This window comes from Mus caroli, unplaced genomic scaffold (genome assembly GCF_978045245.1).
Source record: "Mus caroli unplaced genomic scaffold, Mus_caroli_1 scaffold_1, whole genome shotgun sequence".
NCBI classification, from domain to species: domain Eukaryota; kingdom Metazoa; phylum Chordata; class Mammalia; order Rodentia; family Muridae; genus Mus; species Mus caroli.
In genome coordinates, this window is record NW_028227256.1 from 122,433,457 (window position 1) to 122,454,394 (window position 20,938).

The window sequence follows — 20,938 nt, forward strand, 5'->3', positions numbered from 1 at the left end:
GAGGAAGCTGCCACTTCATTCCCCAAGTCTGAGCAATACTGAGTCTTGCTTGGTCTCAGTTGCTCTCTTGCAGGCTAACTCTTACTCCTTTCAGTGTGTGTGTGCGTGTGTGTGTGTGTGTGTGTGTGTGTGTTCGTGTGCGTGTGCATGTGTGTGTGTCCATGTGTCCGTCCATGCATGTATAACCATGCATACATGCAGAGGACAGATACTTCACTGAGTAAAGCCAGGACAAGAATTCAAGAAGGAAATTAGAATAGAAACCATGAAGGAAGAGAACACTGTTGGTTTATTCACAAGCTTATGTTTGATTAGCTTTTTGATAGAGCTCAGGACCCCCTGACAAGGAAGTAGTACCTCCCAAAGTGGACTGGGTGCTACTATACCAATTAGGAATCAAAACAGTCCCCCAAAGGTCAATTTCATAGGCTATGCCTTAGTTGAGACTTCCTTCTTAGGTGACTTTCAGCTATGTTAAGTTGAAATTTCTGTTCTTTCAAAAGAAAAAAAATCTGGTTGTTCCTGCTTGTGAAAAAGTTGTTTAGTATTTGCCATTTGCTGCCTTAATACTCTGCTTTGACCTTTCTCATGGTTCTGAGGAAGCTAGGCTGAGGTTATCTTTTTCTTCTCAGCATCAATGCCTAAGATAAGACAGCATCCATAATAGACCACTGCCATATGTGAGATGTCTGTTGCATGAATAAAGATACTCCAGGGAATATTAATTGGGAAGGAAACAAACAAACAAAGAAACAGAAATAAAGATGTCATAGTTCTCATATACTGCAACCAGAGTTAGAATTAGAAAGTAGAAGTGGACAGGAAAAGGGCATAGCAACTGCAAAAATCTCATCATACCCAGCCTACCCATTGCACCCACAAGGTTCCTATAGCTCAGTCAAGTGGACCTCTGGCGCAGGTGGGAAAGGAACTCTTTGGGGTTTGTTGCAGTCATGCAAACCACCTTTCGGAAGGTAGACATTGAGTTTCCACATCTTTTCTACTCAGTCAATCCTATTCTATAATACTTTTCTGTGTGTTTGTGGATGTTTGTCTGTAAGCAAGTTCATGTGTGCATGCATGGGGAGGCCAGAAGACAACCTTGGATATTATTCTTCAGGTGCCAGCCTTTTTTGTTTGTTTGTTTGTTTAAGCTAAAGTCTTTATTTGACCTGAATTGTCTAGGCTGGCTGTCTCCACTTTCTTAGTGCTGATATTACAAATAAACCTACCATTTCTAGCTTAATATCAATTTTCTATAAGTACTAATGTAAGACAGAAGGGCAGATAGATGGGTAGACAGATAAGTGAGAAATCAATAATAGCTTAGTAGCTCCCTAGATGACATACTGATATTAGATGAATGGAAGATCGGGTGGACAGATGAAAAGACAGGTAATATATGATAGATAAGAGAATGGATAGATAGAGGAATGCTAAATGAAAGAGAATAGAAGGAAATATGCATGATAGATAGATGATAGATAGATGATAGATAGATAGATAGATAGATAGATAGATAGATAGATAGATAGATAGATAGGTGATAGAAAGATGATGGATAGTTAGGTGATAGATAAATAATAGATGATAGATGATGGATAGATAGTGGATAGATAGATAGATAGGTGATAGATGATAGAGATAAATAGGTAGATAGATAGATAATAAATTGATGGTAGATAGATAGATGATAGATAGATAGATGATAGATAGATAGATAGATAGATAGATAGATAGATAGATAGATAGGTGATAGATGATAGAGATAAATAGGTAGATAGATAGATAATAAATTGATGGTAGATAGATAGATGATAGATAGATAGATGATAGATAGATAGATAGATAGATAGATAGATAGATAGATAGGTGATAGATGATAGAGACAAATAGGTAGATAGATAATAAATTGATGGTAGATAGATAGATGATAGATAGATAGATGATAGATAGATAGATAGATAGATAGATAGATAGATAGACAGATAGACAGATAGATCAGTGATAGAAAATGGATGGGGAGACAAGTAGATTGATAGATGATAGATGACTAACTGGCTGGAAGATAGACAAATGATGATAGATAATAGATGATGGTTATATAGATAGTAGATACTCTGGATGACGGTGGCACATGCATTTTATCACAGCACTTGGGAGGCAGAGGCAGGTGGATCTCTTTGAGTTTGAGACTAGCCTGTCTTTTAGAGTCAGTTCCAGGACATCCAGGGCTGATACACAGAGAAACCCTATCTTGAACAACAGCAGGAAGATAATAGATACATCTATACATAGATAAATGACAGATGATAAATAGGCTAATGATGAATGGATAAATTAACGGACACGTGAACAGGTGGGTAATAAATGACAGATGGATGCATGTTCACATAGATAGAGTCATTGTGGGTCAGGTCACCCCATGTTCCAACATCACATAGTGGTCTGAACACTCTTGGTTGTCTCATGCTAGAGTTTCATGTTCCTTTGGATGGGAATCATGCCACTCGGGATTCTGTTGAGGGCTTCTCTGAGGGAGAGTGAGTTTTAACATGGAAGATGGTCAGTGGTGTAGATGTCTCTCTCACTACATCCCATGATGATAGGTCAGCACTTGAGCCTGAATCCACAAACTACAATAGCACAAAAGCCTCCATTGGCAGTCAAAGGTAGGATGCCTCAGGCATGAGACAGGGAGTCCTGTGCTCTGGGCCTTGGAGATGTTCAGCAAGCCTCTTGGTTCAGTTACTTCATTTGTGACAGGGGATGTTATGTTCTCAGACTCTGGGATGGCTGCAGAAATATACTCAATAATGACCTTCATCTTAAAGGTCAGAAGGGAGAGAGGAGAATACAGTCCTAGATAAGTCAATACCACAAGTCCAGAGCTGCATAATCAAATGCATCTGTGAAAACTAAACCAAGCCAGATGCCCCCAATGCTATGGAAATAACACCATCTCCTCAATGCTGGCATTACAAATGCATGCCACCACACCAAGAATATGGAGCTGAACACTTACATTGCTTATGTTTTTAGGACAATTCTTTTTTTTTTTTTTTTTTTTTTTTTTACTTTTAATAGTCACTTTTATTGATATTTAGTCTTTATCAGAAGGAAAAAATGTGTTCAATCAATTGACAAATAGTCCAAATAGCTGTGATTTGCAAGCATTTTCCTTTGGGAGACAACAGTTTCTGCTGAAAGATTTGCTTGCATAGAGCAATAATTAAGAACAGTTTTGTGATAATTTCTGTCATAATAGTAATATTACATTTGTACAAAGTGATCCAATAAAGGTGATAGTCAGAGAAGAAGTACTTCTGAACATGGAGGGTTCCTAGGATGCAGGAATAGAATATGCCATGATCTGAATTCCTACATTTCCCAAGCATTCACAATTTGTAAATTTTGAAATATTGTTTGAAATCTGAGAATTTTAGCTGGAAGATCAGATCTAATGAGGATTAATGTGACTTTGGACATGTTCCTTGACACCTTGGAGTCCTGATAACTTTAGGTATCAAATGAGAGTATGCACTGGCTTGTCTAAATTTTCATCCAGCAAAAAATATTTGCGTGGGTAGATTACTTTTTTCTGTTCCTATAGACTGCTTCAGTTCCATAAAGTCATTAGTTTAGGTTAATGTGTATCTTTTTATTCAACCTACATATTTGCATAGTGTATGTTATTTAATACTATATAATTTTCTGAGCATATTTTAATGTTATACACTGATATTACAGAATACACCCATTTGATTTTATATTGCTATTTGCACATTTAAGGTATTTAGTTTAATAGCTATATACCTCTCCAATACAGCTCTTTCCAGTAGCTCTTGCTTCCTCAATGGAAACACTGAGTTTCTGACTGAACTGTCCAAGATAGTAACCACTGACTACCAGTGGCTATTGAATACAGAATATGGTTTTGCATCTGAGAAACTGCTTTTTTGAGATGGGAATCTCATTTAGATCAAGCTAGTTTCCAACTCCCAACATAGTTGAGGACGACTTTGAACTCCTCCTGATTCTCTTGCTTACACCTCCCAAAGAAACAGATTTTTGCATTTTATTAAATTTTTTTATTCCAGTTGAAATATAATAGCCTTATGTAGATAATATTGTATTAGATGGTTTTATATTAATTTGATACAAGTTAGATTTATCAGAGAGGAAGGACCCTCAATTGAAAAAATGCTTCCATAAGATCAGGATGTAAAGCATTTTCTTAATTAGTGATCAACTGAAGCCTATTGTGGGTGGTACAGTTCCTGGACTGGTGGTAGGACTATTCTAATCTCTCTCTCTCTCTCTCTCTCTCTCATTGTATGCATGATTGTCATTATAGATTCAGCTGTCCATTTGACACACACTTAGAGACACCTGGGAAAAGAGACCTTCAACTGAAGGATCGCCTCCACCAGATTGGCCTGTTGGCATGTCTGGTGTACATTTAATTGGTTGCTAACTGAAGTAGTCGGGACCAGCCCACTGTATGTGATACCATCCCAAGGCAGATGGACTGATGAAGCATGCCTAACCTCCATCTTAGGCTTGAAAACCATCTTGTAGTAGAGACAAACTAAGTTCATTTCTGTTTATGATTAACGGGATGTTTCTCAAGGATTGAGTTATGTCCCACCTGTAACTTTAACTACAAATATATCTGTAGTGCCTGTTCCGGGAAATGGCAGTCATATCCTTGTTTCAAAACATTGTTAACAACTACCTTTGTTTCAAAATGTTACTGTGACTACCTTGTTACGACTACTTTGCAATCATATTTTATTTCAGGAGGTGATTATGACTAATTTGTTATGCTTATGTTCTGCTTCTATAACCCCACCTATTTTATCTGTCAAATCTCCCCATTTGGAAACACCGAGCTATAAATATCTTGTTTTTCTCACATCCAATGCTGACCTTTTGAACGAACCCTGCCTTTCTCGGGGTGGGGGTGGCAGTTTGTGCACATGAATAAAAAAGTTTGCTTTAATTAATTGCTTTCTTTAGATAATTTGGCCTTGATGATTTAGATCCGTGGTCTTTCTCCTCCCATCTTTTGGATTAACAGGACTTCGATTAGGTAAGAAAGATAGCTGAACATATGTCTGGGAGCAAATCTGTAAACAGCATTGCTCAGTGGTTTCTGCTTTAAGTTCCCTGCCTTGGCTTCCTTTGATGATGGATTCTGTAAGATAAAATAGCCTCCTTCCTCAACAGGTTGCTTTTGATTGTGTTCATCATAGCATACAGAATCCAAACTAGGGCAATGTTCACGTCTGCCATTGTGGTTGTACAAGTGTGGAGAAGTGCATTGCATGTGGAGGTCGGAGGACAGCCTTGGGTGTCTTGATCCTTGCCTTTCACTTTGGTTTTTGAGTTGGGGTCTCTTGTTTGCTGCTGTGTAAACCAGGCTAGCTATCCCAGGAAGTGCCGAGGGGTTCTCTTGTCTCCACCTCCTGTCTTGCTGTAGGAGCACTGAGAGTATAGACACGCCTTATGGTGTCTAACTTTACGTGGGTTCTAGGGAGAGACCTGGGGTCCTCACACTGGTGCAGCAAGCACCTTTCCCAGGGAGCCATTTCGCCAACCCTGGATTTGCTTTCTAAACATTATTCTGCCAAGGATGTGTGTGAGTCATTGTCTAATGGCTCTTGTCACTTTACTGTGGTGATGGAGGAGCAAAGGCAGAAGGCTTTATGTGGAGAAGCAGATAAGATATGAAGGCATTTCAAAACCCAGACTGCAAGGCTGTCTGGGGCATAATACCGAGCTATCAATAATCCAGTTAAGACAGTTTACCTGCTCTACGTGAGAGGGCTCAGTTGTCTTGGTCTTCATACAAGTTCACACCCACCCACCACCATTTAAATGCGGGCTCCATGCTACACCACACAGACCAAAGCGTTATAGATTTTTCCCCCCAAATGCAATACACAAGTCTAAATTGATTGCAGCCAAACATAAATTTAGTCAAATCTTTAATGCACTCCATTAAGCCATGAATAAGACTTTAAAGCATTGTGTTAGCTAAAGGGTTGCTGAGAGTGGAGTTGAAACAATTTCAAACAGCCAGAATAGAGAGTTAACTCTGGATGTAGTATGGTATTTATCCTCAACAGTGTATCGTAGAAAAGGACAATTTTTTTTCAAATGTAACAACGAGCAATTGCCTGTCATTGTGAAATGATAAATTTTGCACAAAGGGTCTGGTTGGCTTCCTGTTCTAGAAAGGCTACCTCTGTTCTCACAATGCCCGTGGGCACATGCCTCAGACTGCCATTGGTGGCGCCTTAGGCCCAGCATTCCATTTTCCTAGAACAAGATTATCTTTCGAAACACAGACCTAATGGCAGCCATTTTCTCACCTCCATTTGAGGTAGGGGGAAGGGCTATGTCACCAGCTCTGCCAGGCAGTTGGTGTGATTTGTGCGATGCAGACAGACACAGTTTATGATGAGACAGGCAAAAGACGGTTTTGTACTTTCAGAATAAGGTAGACTTGGACTATTCTAACCATCACTTTTACAGAGGGTTTCTAGGGAGAGGCTAGCAAAACAGTTGAAACCATTGAAATCCAATCCTTGTCCATGAGTGCTTGAGAGTGTTGCAAATACAGGCTACTTGGGCAGTTCCTTGGAGTAGTTGGTCTATATGTTTGGGAAAGGGACAGTAGAAGATTTAGTATGGGGGTAGGAGAAGAAAAATTAGCTCACCAATAATTTGTATGATGACTCTGTATTTCACTTTCATAAGAAATCCAGCTGTATGTGTACAGACTTAGGTAGCATTATAAAATTGTTATCACTGAGTGTTCTTTTTTTCATTTTTAATGTGACTGAAAATTTTAAATTAAATATATGGCTTCTGTTCTTTCAGTGCATAGAGTCACATTATGCATGGGTTGTGATAAATTACTATTTTCTTGCCTGTCAAACTTTTTTTTGTTTGTTTGTTTTGTTTTGTTTTCCCAATTTTCACATCCGTCTCTATGTGTCATATATGCATGTATGTCTGCATGCCCATGTCGGTACCTGTATGTGGGCATACGAGTTCACATGTGGAGGCCCAAAAGTTCATGTTGAGTACCGTCCTTGTTAACTCCTCCTCCAGATTCACTGACAGGGGCTCTCAGTCAACCTCAGAGCCCACCAATCTGTCCAGTCTTACTAACCTTGTTGCTCCAAAAACCTGTAGTATCCACACTCCAAGACTGGTATTACTGTTAGGTTCATCATGTCCACCCAGTGCTCATATGGGTACCAGATATCTGAACTCTTAAGAAGCAAGCACTGTGAAAACTGAGCCATCTCTGTAGCCATCTTGCCTGTTTCTTTATCAATCTGAAAACGGGACCAACAGAAAGCATTGTACCTTGAGAGGAAGACGGAGCCCGTATCACATGTTTGGGAGATAGGCAGCTTTCTCATTTGTTCCGTGAAGAGACTGATTGTTTTGACCTCTCTGGGTTGTCAGAAGAAGAGAGACCCACATGGGAAGTGAGGGCTCAGCACAGAACCTGGAGCAGAGGAAGCTAGGTCCCTTCCCACTTCTTGTCCCTGATTCTGTCTGTAGACCTGCTTGTGTGGTATAGTTACAACTGTCCATTTCTATTCAGACTCTGTCTCTCTTCCAAGTCTGTCCTCCACATCCAACCTGTCTCTTCAGACACCAGAAGAGGGAATCAGGTCTTGTTACAGATGGTTGTGAGCCACCATGTGGTTGCTGGGATTTGAACTCAGGACCTCGGGAAGAGCAGTCAATGCTCTTAACCACTGAGCCATCTCTCCAGCGCCCCCCCCCCCAACCTGTCTCTTTCTATAGTTAGAGAGCTTTGTGATCTGCTTATCATTGCGGAGTTCTCATCTTGTTCCCTGTTTGCTGCTACTCATTCAAATGGTCTCCCGTTTGTTATTCAATTTCAATCTTACAGTCAGGGTTTTACCCTGGCTGAAACTACAGAGCAAGCTCCAGTTCACAGTCTTCCCCATCTCTTTCTTCCACTCAGACCCTGGGTTTCTTCCCTTCCTTTTTCTCTTCTTCTTTCTTTTATCCCATTCCCTTTTCTTTAAAACTAAAGTCTCCTTTCAATGGAGTGACCAGTTCAGGATGATTGAAGCTGAGCAAGCCCATGCAGGAAGCTAAGGGAAGTCTGTATAAGCAGGAGATGAGACAGTGCAATGCGAAAGGAGATCTGTGATGCTACTTCTCCTCAGCATCTCTCCCCCAAATCTCTCTCCTCCACCCTAATGTTCCTCCCCCAAAATCTTTCCTCCTCCACCCTCCTCCTTCCCAACCTGCCTTCTCTCACTACCTTTGCTGGTGGGCTTTCAAAGCTATGTCTTGTTCAGCCCATGGGAGGTACAGAGAGCATCTAGTCAGCTTTCTAGATTCTCAAAAGAGCAACGTCCCACAGTGTCTGTCACATGGCACACACAGAAATCTGTGTGCTCAGTCCCCATATTCTAACAAACACATCCTTGGATAATGGTTGAACTTGTTCTGCAGAATTCAGTGATGAGGGAACAAAAGCAGCCTGGGAAGCTTTGTGAAAACGTGCAGCTTCCCCATGTACGCAGGCATCTGTTCCCTTCGCAATCAATACTGGTCGCTCAGAGCTGTAGAAACTTCAGAAAAAATTGGGGTGGGGAGCTGGAAGCCCCTCAGAGTACCAGTTTCCTGGACAGGTGATTTTTTTTTAAATCAGAACAGTGAGCACTTTTTTTTTGTTGTTGTTGTTGGTTGTTGTTGTTGTTACTTTTTAATCCATCAGTAGTAACAAGGTGATTTGGAATCTGCTCCTGACTTGAGATAGTAGTTTTATTTATTTATTTAGCCTTTTTTTTTATCGGATCAATATGTTACTTTGCCTATTTTATTCTTAGATTTACTGACTGTTCTCAGGGAAGCAAATTCAAAGGGAAGAAATAAGCAGATTGGTGTGAATTTCAAAGCCCTGGCTGAGGTTTGACAGAAAGAATCCTTGGAAGTTCAGAGGACTAGAGCTTCCCAGGCCCTCCCTCTGACAGATGGGTTTTGTTCAGAGGGTCTGTCTTTGGGGACAGCTGAGTTATGTACTGTCAAGGGATACTTGGGCTAACCTTGGGCTCATGGGCATGTCTGCTTGCCCTGGGTCCTTAATTACTCAACTATAAGCATATATATATATATATATATATATATATATATATATATATATATGCTTATTATGTATGTGTGGGGAGGGATATGCATGTAAGTGCAGGTGCTGAGAGATCCCCCACCCCAGCACCTGGAGTGACAGCCATTGTGAGCCACCTGATGTGGCTGGGAACACAACTTCCATCTTAAGTGCTGAGCTATCTCCTCAATGCTATCAAATTCTTGCTTTAAGATAACATCAGCCCCTCTCATGGGAACATTTGCTATGATGCTCCACTTCTCATAAAAAGGAGGAAATAAGTCCTAAAGGTTCCCCAGGCCTGTTTCTTTGCTTTATCAATAAAGAGTCATAGTCTTGTGAATTTTAGGTGCTTGTCAGACTATAGCATTCGCTGTGATAGTGGGAGCCAGAATGTAAGCTCCGGGCACGCAAATGAGTGTCCAGTCAGCTAATGCCCCATTCTCACTGTGGGCTGAGCAGCACTGTTTCTGCGGGGCCTGATCATTCCTGGCCAGTCACACTGCAGCTCAGTGCTACAAAAGCAGAGGGTGTGCCCCTGTCTGTACATGGCATGAGTTTTCGAGATTTTGGTGTTTGGGGACAATTTGTTTTCCTAAGTTAAGGTGGAAGGGGCTTCCAAAGTGTTTGAAAGGAAGCAGAGATGCTGATATGGATGGAGGTTGTATACCTTTTGGGACATACATTTATATATCGTCTACTTTCTACACAGACTCACACACACACACACACACACACACACACATATGCACACACGCGCACACACTGTACTGTGATTTCAGTTTGTCATACTTTAGAAGTAGCCGTGTTTATGTAAGCCAGAATGTAATGGGCATTCATCTGGATGTCTGGATAGCCAGTGCCTCACGCACAGGGGCAGGGCTTAGTAATACGTCTTCTCCATGACTACCTGTCCCTGATTTTACTTCTTCTGAAACCGGATGCAAAATCAGCATCACAAAATGTATTTGCTTAGGCAAAATGAAACAACTTCCATTTGACTTCACGATATCACTGCGTCTTCTCACGTAGTTCAGTCGTTGTTTATAAAAACAGCTACTGTTTCCCTATACTATGGCTATAGCTTATGGGCCCATCTAGAAACAAAAAGACAAAACCAAGTTTATGGCCAACGTGAGATATTTTCTGGATACACGAGCAACAATGAAAACATTTTGAAAATTAACAGGCATCCACAAGTATAAATACACTGTCGAAAGCATTTAACGCTTTTTAACATAGCCAAGTCCCCTGAGCTTGAAGCAGCATTAAATTCTCCTTTGCCAGTGGCAAAAAGAAACCGACAAGCACAGAGCTGAAAGATTGGTACCGTTTCTCGGCCAGTAAGCAACAGAACCAAGGGGCTGAATTTTTTATGGGTTTTTATTTATTTATTTTTGTTCTCATGCTGTTTCTCTCCCCGTCTCCTTTTCTCTCCTGTTCTTGCCTGCCAGGACTGATTGTGGTGACATTGGCCGTGTGTTGGATGCCCAATCAGATCCGACGGATCATGGCTGCAGCAAAACCCAAGCATGACTGGACCAGACCGTACTTCAGGGCATACATGATCCTCCTGCCCTTCTCCGACACCTTCTTCTACCTCAGCTCCGTGGTCAACCCTCTCCTCTACAACGTGTCCTCTCAGCAGTTCCGGAAGGTGTTCTGGCAGGTGCTCTGCTGCCGGCTAACTCTGCAGCATGCCAACCAAGAGAAACGCCAGCGTGCCCGCTTCATCTCCACCAAGGACAGCACCAGCTCAGCCCGCAGCCCCCTCATCTTTCTAGCCTCCCGGCGCAGTAACTCTTCCTCCAGGAGAACTAACAAGGTTTTCTTAAGCACTTTTCAGACTGAGGCCAAGCCTGGAGAGGTTAAGCCCCAGCCCTTGAGTCCTGAGTCACCACAAACTGGCTCAGAGACCAAACCAGCTGGGTCCACCACAGAAAATAGTTTACAGGAGCAGGAAGTATGAATGGCAAGTTCAGAAGCCTTGAGCCGAAACTGGCTCTCCCCTCCCGCAAAAGCAAAGTTACCTTCACGCAGCAGCAGTCTCTGAATAGACTGTGACTCCTATTGGGACAGAATGGAAGGCTTTGGGAAAGGCAGATGCATATCTCAATGACTTCTAAGGGCTGGTTCTTCCAGGCTAGCCTTGGCGGTGGTTAACCAGATTGGGATGGGAGGGTCTGGACTTTCTGCTCCATGCTTTTTCTTCAACTACACACAGAAATTCAGAGTGAATTGGTTCAGAGCTTACAAAAGTATTTGTGCATGGCAATCTTGCGTTACTTGAAAGGAGGGAACAAAAAGACTCCCTTGTCTACCCAGAATAAAAGGACACCCAGAAGAGACTCGGGAAGGTGAGAGACGAAGGGCCAGCCAGGTGAGGCAGCAGGGGTTGGCATCTCCTTTAGCTTCAGCAGTGTGCCAAGCAGAGGGCTAAGTTGAAGAACAGGAGAGTGGTGAGAAGCCCTGGCCTGATGGCCGAGGCAGAGCTGCCTCTCTTCTTGGGCCTCGGCCCATTGCAAAGAGGGGTGTTGCAGCAGCTGATACACACGGAGTTCAGTTTCCCAGGGGAACAGAAGGACTGGTACCCAGCTGAAGCAATGAGACAGGCTGCTGACGATGCACACGACTTCCGGTACATGATCCCTATAACACAGGCCCAGAGAAGTGGGGTTAGCATATGGGATCTGTAGTCCAGCCATCTCTCTGTGCCCAAATCTGAGTGCATAGCCTTTCCTTGACTCCTCCCACAGAAAGGGTTCTTATCTCCTGATCTGGGAGATGGTTCAAGCGGTAAGAATTCTCAGACTTATTAGAGTCTGGGAGATCTTTTGGGTGGGCATGGAGGTCACCAAACACACAGAACTTATGGTGAATGTTGTTCCAACAGAGATTTTAGTTGCTGATGTCCATGAATAAAGAGCTATTAAAATCAAAGTCTCCCCCCACCCCTCTGTGTGTGCAATGCATGTGTTCATGTATGCAATGTATGTGTATATGTGAGTGCAGTATCCTCAGATTCCAGAAGAGGGAATTTGATTCATTTGGCATTGGAGTTACAAGCAGTTGTGAGCTGTCTTAAGGAGGTGTTGGGAGCTAAACTCAAGTCCTCTGCATCCTTGTAACCATCTCTCCTGCCCCTACACTCAGCTTTTTAATATGGGTTCTAAGGATCAAAGTCAGGCCCTCATGGTTACAATGGCAAACACATTACCGATGCAGCCATGTCTCCAGCAACAATGTCTATTTTAAAATCAGCTCCTAATTTATACTAGACAACAAGGTTTTTCTTTCCTTCGTTATTGTTTAAACCATCTCATGCTAGCAGCACAGACCACATATCCAGATATTATTTTCATTATCACCTGATAAGTGGCCATAGAGAGATGGCTACCAACCAGGAATTCATTAAATCCAAAGAGCAAATCCCAAAGGGAACAATCCCACTGTCTATTGTAGGGACTTCGCTTTTAGGGGTAGACTAAGTTTAAAGGGCAAATAGAGAGGCACTAGCAGGCACCAACAGCATGCTCAGGACAATCTGTTCTCTGGAAAAGCCCTGTTCTCTGGGAAAGCCTGGTTCTCCGGAAGAAGTTTTGACCCCAGGACAAGTTGAATCAAAGAGCTGGTTCTTGATGACAGGTGCTGTGGTAACAGAATGTTTCCCAAGGGACTGGGAAATGATTCAGTGGGCAAAGAGCTTGCCATGCAAGCAGGAAAACCTTAGTTAAGATCCCAGAACTCTAAGAGAAAACCCCAGGTGTGCTAACCCAAGCCTAGCTCCTCCCACACTCTACCTGAGAAGGCAGAAGGGATCCCTGGAGCTTAGTGTCCAGCTGGCCTAACAATGCAGGTTCAGAGAGAGACTAATATGGAGAAGTAGTTGAGACAGACATCTGATATTGACCCCTAGCTTCACATGTGCACACAACACACAACCTCAGATGCCCTCGGGAACCACCCATCTGGATTTTTGAGGTAAGGTCTCTCACTCTTCCGATTAGACTGCACTGAGTGGCCAGGGAGCCTAAAGTCCCTGAAATCATAAGCATGCGCCACCATATACGGATTTGTTTAAAGCATGTGTTCTGGGAATCAAACTCGGGCTCACATGCTTGCACTTTGCTGACTGAGAGATCTCCACAGCCCTTTCAAAACTGTTAACCCAAACAAGTCTTTCTTCCCCCGACATTGATTAATTTAAGAATTTTGTGCATTTTAAGCACAGAGTGATGACAAGCTGACTAGCGTGGCTTGAAAGTACTAGGGTGAAGGGTCACATGATCTTTATTGTACAGATCGAGAGCCTGGGAGCTAGTTACTGAGGCTTAGTAACTTGCACAGGTCCCATCATCAGACTCTCTCCTGTCATCTGCTATAGAACCTTTCACAGTGACAGCTGTAGCTTGAGTGAGAAATACCCTCCATAGGCTCATGTGATCAGCATTTGGTCTCTGGGTAGCGGCACTGCTTGGAAAGGTCCTAGAGCATTTAGAGAAGGCTGGAGGAAGTGGATCACTGGAGATCAGCCATGATGTTTGATAGCCTGGTCCTATTCTTGTGTGAATTCTGCTTCTTGACTACAGATGCATTGTACTCTTGCTATCTGCCCCGTGATGGACTGTATCCTTCTTAAATTTAAGCTGTACCAACCTAGTGTCACAGCACAGCTGTGGATGTGGCCCAACACATTTGTGGATGGTAATGTCATATCATAATGTCAAAAGCCTGGACAGTCCTGCATGTGCGCCAAAATAAACCTTTCAGATTTTTGTGTCAAGTATCCGGCCATTGCAGTGAACATAATAACTAATTCAATATACACCTGAGCATACACATGGAAGAGTTTAAAAGAGTTGATCCAATGAGCTTTGGTGTGTGTGACCATTTTATATCAACAAATGGCTTTGATTTGGGATGGATAAGGTAAAATACTGACACTGGAGGCAGAAGCAATGGTCTCAAGCCTGCAGACTGCTTTTTTTGCAGCTGAGAGATAACATATCCCACCAGCAGCCAGGGACCTTTACCCAGTAATTGGCTGCAGGTGTCTGGGCAAGTGTGGTTTAGGTTCGCACTCCTCCAGAAGAATTGCCAGTTTGGGCGTGTAGAAAGAGTAAAGCTTCAAAATGCCAGAAACACTCAAAGGGAGGTAAAGAAGTGCTTTCAGTTTTCTTTAAAACATGCAATTTCATGCTTTTTTTTCTTCCCATAACTGCATGCTTGTAACGATTGATTTTCTAGCACTGATCGGCCATCCTGGAAGGTATATTGCTCTGGAAATACAAGGAGAGTGTGTAGATGCTCATACATAGAAGGCATGATGCCACTTCACAGGAATTCTTTCAAGTTTCCATCCATTCTACCTGTTAGAATACTAACTTTTATACACTATATTTCAGAACTTGAATTTTAAAAAAATTGTCATTTAGCAGTCCAGCTGCTTAAAGGAATAAAGCTCACTGGAATTGAACTGGCAAATGACCTTTGTGTGTTTCACATGTACAATGCACACATGCACTCACACATGCACGTGCACACGCACACACACACACACACACACACACACACCCTGTAAATGAAGTTATGTCTCTTAGGCTGACTATCCTTCCGGCAAGAGCCATAGAGCATCTAACAAAAAGCACCAGGGATTAGGAACCTCCTTTTGAATTGTTGCTCAAGGGAATCTAAGAGGCTTCTGAAACAGTCTAGGCTATTACTGTTGCCCTTGGTTGCCTCTGAGAGGTTGAAGGTGAGCCCTTGTAACTGAAGACACCACATACTTCAGACTCAGAAGATTATAGCAGGAGTTAACCTGAAAGTCTCTTCTCTAAGGACTAGCTTGAGGTAGAACAGTGGATCTCGGCCTTCCTAATGAACACACTTCCTCATATTGTAGTGACTCTAACCATGAAATGATTTTTGCTGTTACTTCGTAACTGTAATTTTGCTACTGTTATAAATCATAATATAAATATCTGATATGCAGATGGTCTTAGGCGACCCCTGTGAAAGGATTGTTGAGTCCCCAAAGGGGTTATGACCCACATGTTGTGAACCACCGTTGTAGAAGATGGCACTATGCAAACTCCCTAGGGAGAAAAGCAACCGATAGTTGTACTCAGCTGCAAACTCTGTGAACCACAGCAACTGGCAAGGCATGATGTTCTTAAATGCCAAAGTGGCATTCATACTTGGCAGTAACCAACAACTACCCAGCACTAGCTAGTGAGGCTGTGGATCTTAGAGGCAACATAATTCTGCCGCTTTTCTGTGACAGCATTAACTCCTAATGCATTCTCAATATGTATTCATAGAATCACAGGTGAATGTAGCTCTCATCCTTCAGCAAAGAAGCTGCTCTTTGCAGCAGATAGAGACCACTCAGAAAACCACACTGGTCAGAATAGAGAGAACAATTGATCATGGGGTACCCAGCTTGAGTAGAGGATGTTTCTCTAGGAAAGATTGTAAGAGGTAGAGGACCAGAGATTTCCTAATCTACTGGGAGATTCTATCTCCAAGAAAAGGCAGGGAACCTCCTGCTGTGATATTGCATGACTGCCCAAACAAGACCTGAACAACGGCAATAGGCTAATGTGGGAAAGGAAAGTTTCACAGGGCTCCACCCAAACACAAAGAACTGTGAGGCAGTAATGACTGCTAAGAGAAGAAGAATTAATCTTCAGGGATGAATCCATCAATGGTTATCCTATACCATGTGATGAGCTTTGAAGATGCAATACTAAATATATTTTTGTGTTTGTGTGTGTGTGTGTGTCAATAATAATCAAAGAAAAAAGGCCAAAAATTTGAAAGGGAGACTAGGTTGGGGAAGGGAGGGGTTATATGGAAAAAAATATGGGAAGGATTTGAGGGAGGAATGGGAGGGGAAAATGTAGTAATATTTTAATTAAAATTCTTTTAAAACACTGAGCATATGTGTTATATGTGTCTCAAAAAAAATTGTAAACGTCTAAAGAATTGAGGCAACCTTCAATCCTACCTAGCTGTGATCCCCATGAACCATATCAATGATCAGCATGGCATGACCCAAAGGGCGCAGTGGTGGCACACATGCCTTCGTGGTAACTGATGGCTCTCTAATCTTATTCCACTCAACAAGAGAAAGTTTATGACTGGTACTAAAAACCTAACCAGCTACTGAGTGCTAGGGAAGTCACGGTTATTGGAGGGGAATCTCCAGCCCCAGATTCAGCCCCAAACAAACATAATCCCTAATAGCAGTCTATAAGCATTTGTCCTTATACCCACAGGAAGTGTAGTCTTCACCACTCATTAAGGAACTTATTTAAAGACTTCTGCATTAAAGCACAATCAATCAAAATGCAGACTTGTGGAGCCCAGTCCCCATGGATACATCTACAACACACCCCGACACATAAGGCAAAAGGATTGTAAGAACCAGAGGATTGGAGAATTTGCTGTGAGATTGTCTCTCCTAGTAATATCAAGAGCCACACCCATAAAGTCTGACCAACATGACTGCCCAAATATGAGCTGAACAAGGATGACACCCGCATCAAACTGGAGGAGAGAAGCCCAACCCTACCAAAGAACTATTGTCAACTGAGGAGAGCTGGGAGCAGGAAAGGTGAGCACCCCCAGGAGACCACACAAATCGGTTGTCCAGTGACAGGATCAGACCTGAAAGTATACATCTGAGGAGATCTATAGGGGCTGTCAGGTTACAACTAGCAATGTGTGTGTGTGTGTTTGGTTGTGTGTGTGTACATATGCTTATATGCATGCAATAACAATTAGCGTCAAAGAGGCCATGAAATCGAAAGAGAAAAAGGGGGGGGGGTTTAGGGGAGGCCATGAAGAAAGGAAGTGAGATGTCATTAAATATAAACTTAAAAAATATTAAAAAAATAAATCTAATTTTTAAATATCATTAAAGTCACAAAGCAGAGCTGGGGAGTGGGAAACATGGTTGTGATACAAGGAGGAGGACTGGGCTTAGCTCTTCACACCCACATGAAAGCCAGATGCTACAGCAGAACACAGCTCAATCCCAGCACTGGGGGGGGGGGGGGCTGAGTGGAGAGAGACAGACTTCTGGAGCTCAACAGCCATATGGTCTAGTCTAGTCAATGACCTCCATGTTCAATGAGAAACCCTGTCTAAAAGACAGAGAAAAAAAAAAGTAAAAATAGGGTAGAGAGCCATTGAGAAACACACCCGACATGGTCCTCTCACCCCCACACATGTATACACATATATGTACCTGCATTCACACATGTAAATACATATGAATACAAGTAAATACTACACACACACACACACACACACACACACACACATGAACAAACGTGCAAACACCAGAAATAATTACAAAGAATAAGTTTCCTTAATGTATAAAATGGTCCTGGCAGTTATTAAGAAATAGATAAGTAGTTCTCTGTATAAAAATGGACACGGTGGATGACAGTTTATAGACAAGACAAGAAGGCCTGGGCACATGAGCCGTGATTCTCATCCTCGCCACCATAAAGACATGTGCAAATTAAAACCTTGGGGAAGTACAAGTCCTGCTTAGCACTTGGACAAAGTTCAGGAGGCTTATTAGCACCAATTTTCTGGGCTCTGCAAACAGATCCTCCTCACACCACGGGTTCAGAGGGTAGTCAGGTGTGAATGCCGTGAATACAAGGTGACAGCAGCTATCAACACCACAGGTGCACATTCTCCTTGACCCCACGATTCCATTTTGATGAACCTATCTGACACCTGCTGAAACGCAAACTGCCCATACCTGAGGTTATTCATCAAGGGGTGGTTGTAGTAGCAAGGGTGGCCAATTTTTCCATCTGCCTCCAGGAAGCTGGTAAGCAGCCCGCGTCTTATTTACACAGTGAGATTTCTCCCAGCTATCAAGTGGGGAAAGGGCTGAGATCTTTTGTATTACAAAATGCAATATAATCAGACAGTTCCTTCTTTGCCCCACCCCCTCTATTTTTTGTCTCCTTTTTAAGATTTAATGAAGGAACTTAGGCTTCTTTCCGTGTCCTGGTTTGATTTCTGTTGCTGTTATAAAACCCTAACCCAAAGCACCTTGGGGGAGGAAAGGGATTATTTGGCTTATGTATTCAGATCACAATCCATTACTGAAGGAAGCCAAGGCAGGAATTCAAGACAGGAACTTGGAGGCAGGAACTGAAGCTGAGGCCATCAAGGAGTGCTGCTTACTGGCTTCCTTTCTGTGGTTTGATCAGCTTGGCTCTTCATAGGACCTAGGACCATTTGCTTAGGGGCGGCATCCACAGTGGGTTGAACCTTTCCACATTAATCACTCATCAAGAAAATGGAGGACAATATGTCTACAGGCCAATCTGATGGGAGTATTTTCTTACTCGAGATTCCTCCTTTTCAGGTGACTCTAGTTTGTGTGGAGGTGACACAAAAGCCCAACAAGCGCATCCTATGTTCCAGATGTGTTTAAAGCACTTTACAAATAGTAGCTCATTTAATCATTGTAACAACCCCAACCCAATTTTCTCGGATGTGGAAATGGACACAGGCATCAATGAAGTAATTTCCCACAGGGCACATAGGTGACACGTGCTAGAACTGGGATTTGAACCCAGGAAGCTTGATTTCCAAACTGTACATTTACCCACTCTGTTATCCTGCCTACCATGCTCACAGGTGCATATTTGTGTGTGTGGAGGGAGCATAGCTTACATATAAATACACCTCATTTTACAAGCATAACATCTCTGTGGAAGAATATACAGCAAAGAGGCAATATTAGCTGCTGCTGACGAGAGATGCTGCACAGTCACAGCTGTAAAAAACAAAACAAACTTCTTTTGGTAACCATTTGAAATCAAAAGCGAGAGAATGAAGTACCATTCTGAAATTACCTTTGAAAATAACACCCCCAATGAGCAATTTGTTGTAAAAATCAAATAGCTTCTCTTTTTCAGTCTTACATCGACCATGTTCATTCTAGCTGTGTCTGTTAGAGGCTCCTAGAAATAAGGATGTTTGTTCTGAGAGAGAGGGAGGGAGGGAGGGAGGGAGGGAGGGAGGGAGGGAGAGAGAGAGAGAGAGAGAGAGAGAGAGAGAGAGAGAGAGAGAGAGAGAAAGGCAGCCACAAGTAGGAGATGTCCCAAAGCCCAAGGTATGGTGCCACAAGGTAGGAGATTTGTGGCTTTTTTTTCCCTTTAGTCCAGTCCCCTTAAGCTCAAGTATGAGCCTGAGGGGGGAAAGGCAGAGAATAAAACCAGGGAAAGCTCTTTCATGGATGTCTGATGGAAGCATAAATCTGCACAAATACTAAGGGATCTGTCTACTTTTCAAAATGTTGTTTTTAATTGTATATATATGTGTGTGTGTATATGTGGGTATGTGCACATGAGTGCAGGTACCCTGGAGACCATCAAATCCCCTAGATCTGGAGTTATAGGCAGTTATGATGCCCCTACATGGGTGCTGGGAGTTGAACTTGGGCCCCCTTCAAGAGAAGAATCCATTCTTAACCACTGACCCATCTCTCCAGCCCCTGGAAGGATTTATAGTAAATGTACATATTGTATTGTGTTATTAGAAATGGGACCCATGGATTTGTGCATGCTAAGCACACCTTTATCCATCCCATAAGCTAAAGCCCAGCTTTATAATAACTTAAAACATGCAGCTTCAACAGTTCTACTGAACATGTATACTAGAAAGCAAAAGCATCTTTATAGACATAATAGGAAAAAGATGCACTTATACTACAGGATGTTAAACGGCTCTTGAAAGGAAATCACAGTGCCTTTTGCTGATCTGGAATGTTCTCAATGAGAGGGGAAAATAAGTTGCAGAATGACATTTCAGTGTACCGTTTATGTAAGAAAAACACAAAACAACACAATACGTGCTTTAGACAGATGTGTGTACTAACCTGCTTGTGAGAATTTGTATGCCTAAGCAAAATCAGAGAAAGATGACCAATAACTATTCATTAACACTTTTGATTATTCTATGATACATGGTTTGTTTATGTATGTGCATGTGTGTGGATGTGTGCACACATGTATGGAGGCCAGAAGTGCATATTGGATTCTACTTTCACTATCCACCTTATTTTTTGAGATATGGTTTCTCACTAAGCCTGTAGCTTACCAATTTGCCAAACCTGGCTGGTCAGTGAGCTCCCGGGAGCATTCAATCCCTGCCTTCCCGGAGCTGAGACTACAGAATACTGAGGATCTGCCTTAAGGTCCTCAGGCTTCTACTGCAGGTGATTTACTGGCCAAGCTATCTCTCCAACCCTGGTTTTGATACATGAGTGCTTTACAGAAGGAATATATTCACTGATAGATTGCATCTGTAAGTTATAAATGAACAGAATTGAGAAATATGAATCCCACGAGTCACTTCTCTGCAGCCGGAGCCTCGCTGCATGCAGCAGTGACACTGGGTAGCTGAGTGACAAACATTTGGGTTTGATGAAGGGCAGAACGGTTTGGTGTGACCTTTAGCAGCATTGTGGATAAAGTCTGAGCCACAGCCTAACATAGGTGGGCTCTTTTCAACATGTACAGATGGCTGAGAGGCCCAGTCACCCATTACCCATTGGGGAAAAGAAAGTAACAGGCAAGACCAGCAGACAAACAACTCTGAAAGATTGGGAAGCTGAGAGGTGCTTTTTGTCTCTCCATTGCATAACATTTTCCTAATAATGCATGTTTTACCAACAAACCTACTGACAGAATGGAAGACCCAATAATTACAGCAGAGCACCCATTG

The 20,938-nt window shown here is 42.5% G+C and overlaps 2 protein-coding genes across 4 annotated transcripts in view; one reads left to right on the top strand and one right to left on the bottom strand.

Moving 5' to 3' along the window:
- Positions 1-12,112, top strand: part of Gpr39 (G protein-coupled receptor 39) — a 209,972-nt gene extending 197,860 nt beyond the window's left edge. The window contains exon 2 of the mRNA XM_021172183.2: positions 10,627-12,112. Within this exon, the coding sequence (XP_021027842.1) occupies positions 10,627-11,141 (515 nt within the window). The 3' untranslated portion in view covers positions 11,142-12,112. The remainder of the gene's footprint in view (positions 1-10,626) is intronic.
- Lypd1 (LY6/PLAUR domain containing 1) overlaps positions 9,249-20,938 on the bottom strand; it is a 40,687-nt gene continuing 28,997 nt past the window's right edge. For 2 of the 3 annotated variants that reach the window (XM_021172204.3, XM_085840639.1), the window contains exon 3: positions 9,249-11,821. In XM_021172204.3, the coding sequence (XP_021027863.1) occupies positions 11,586-11,821 (236 nt within the window). In that variant the 3' untranslated portion in view covers positions 9,249-11,585. The remainder of the gene's footprint in view (positions 11,822-20,938) is intronic. The other variant, XM_021172196.3, reaches the window with a different exon arrangement.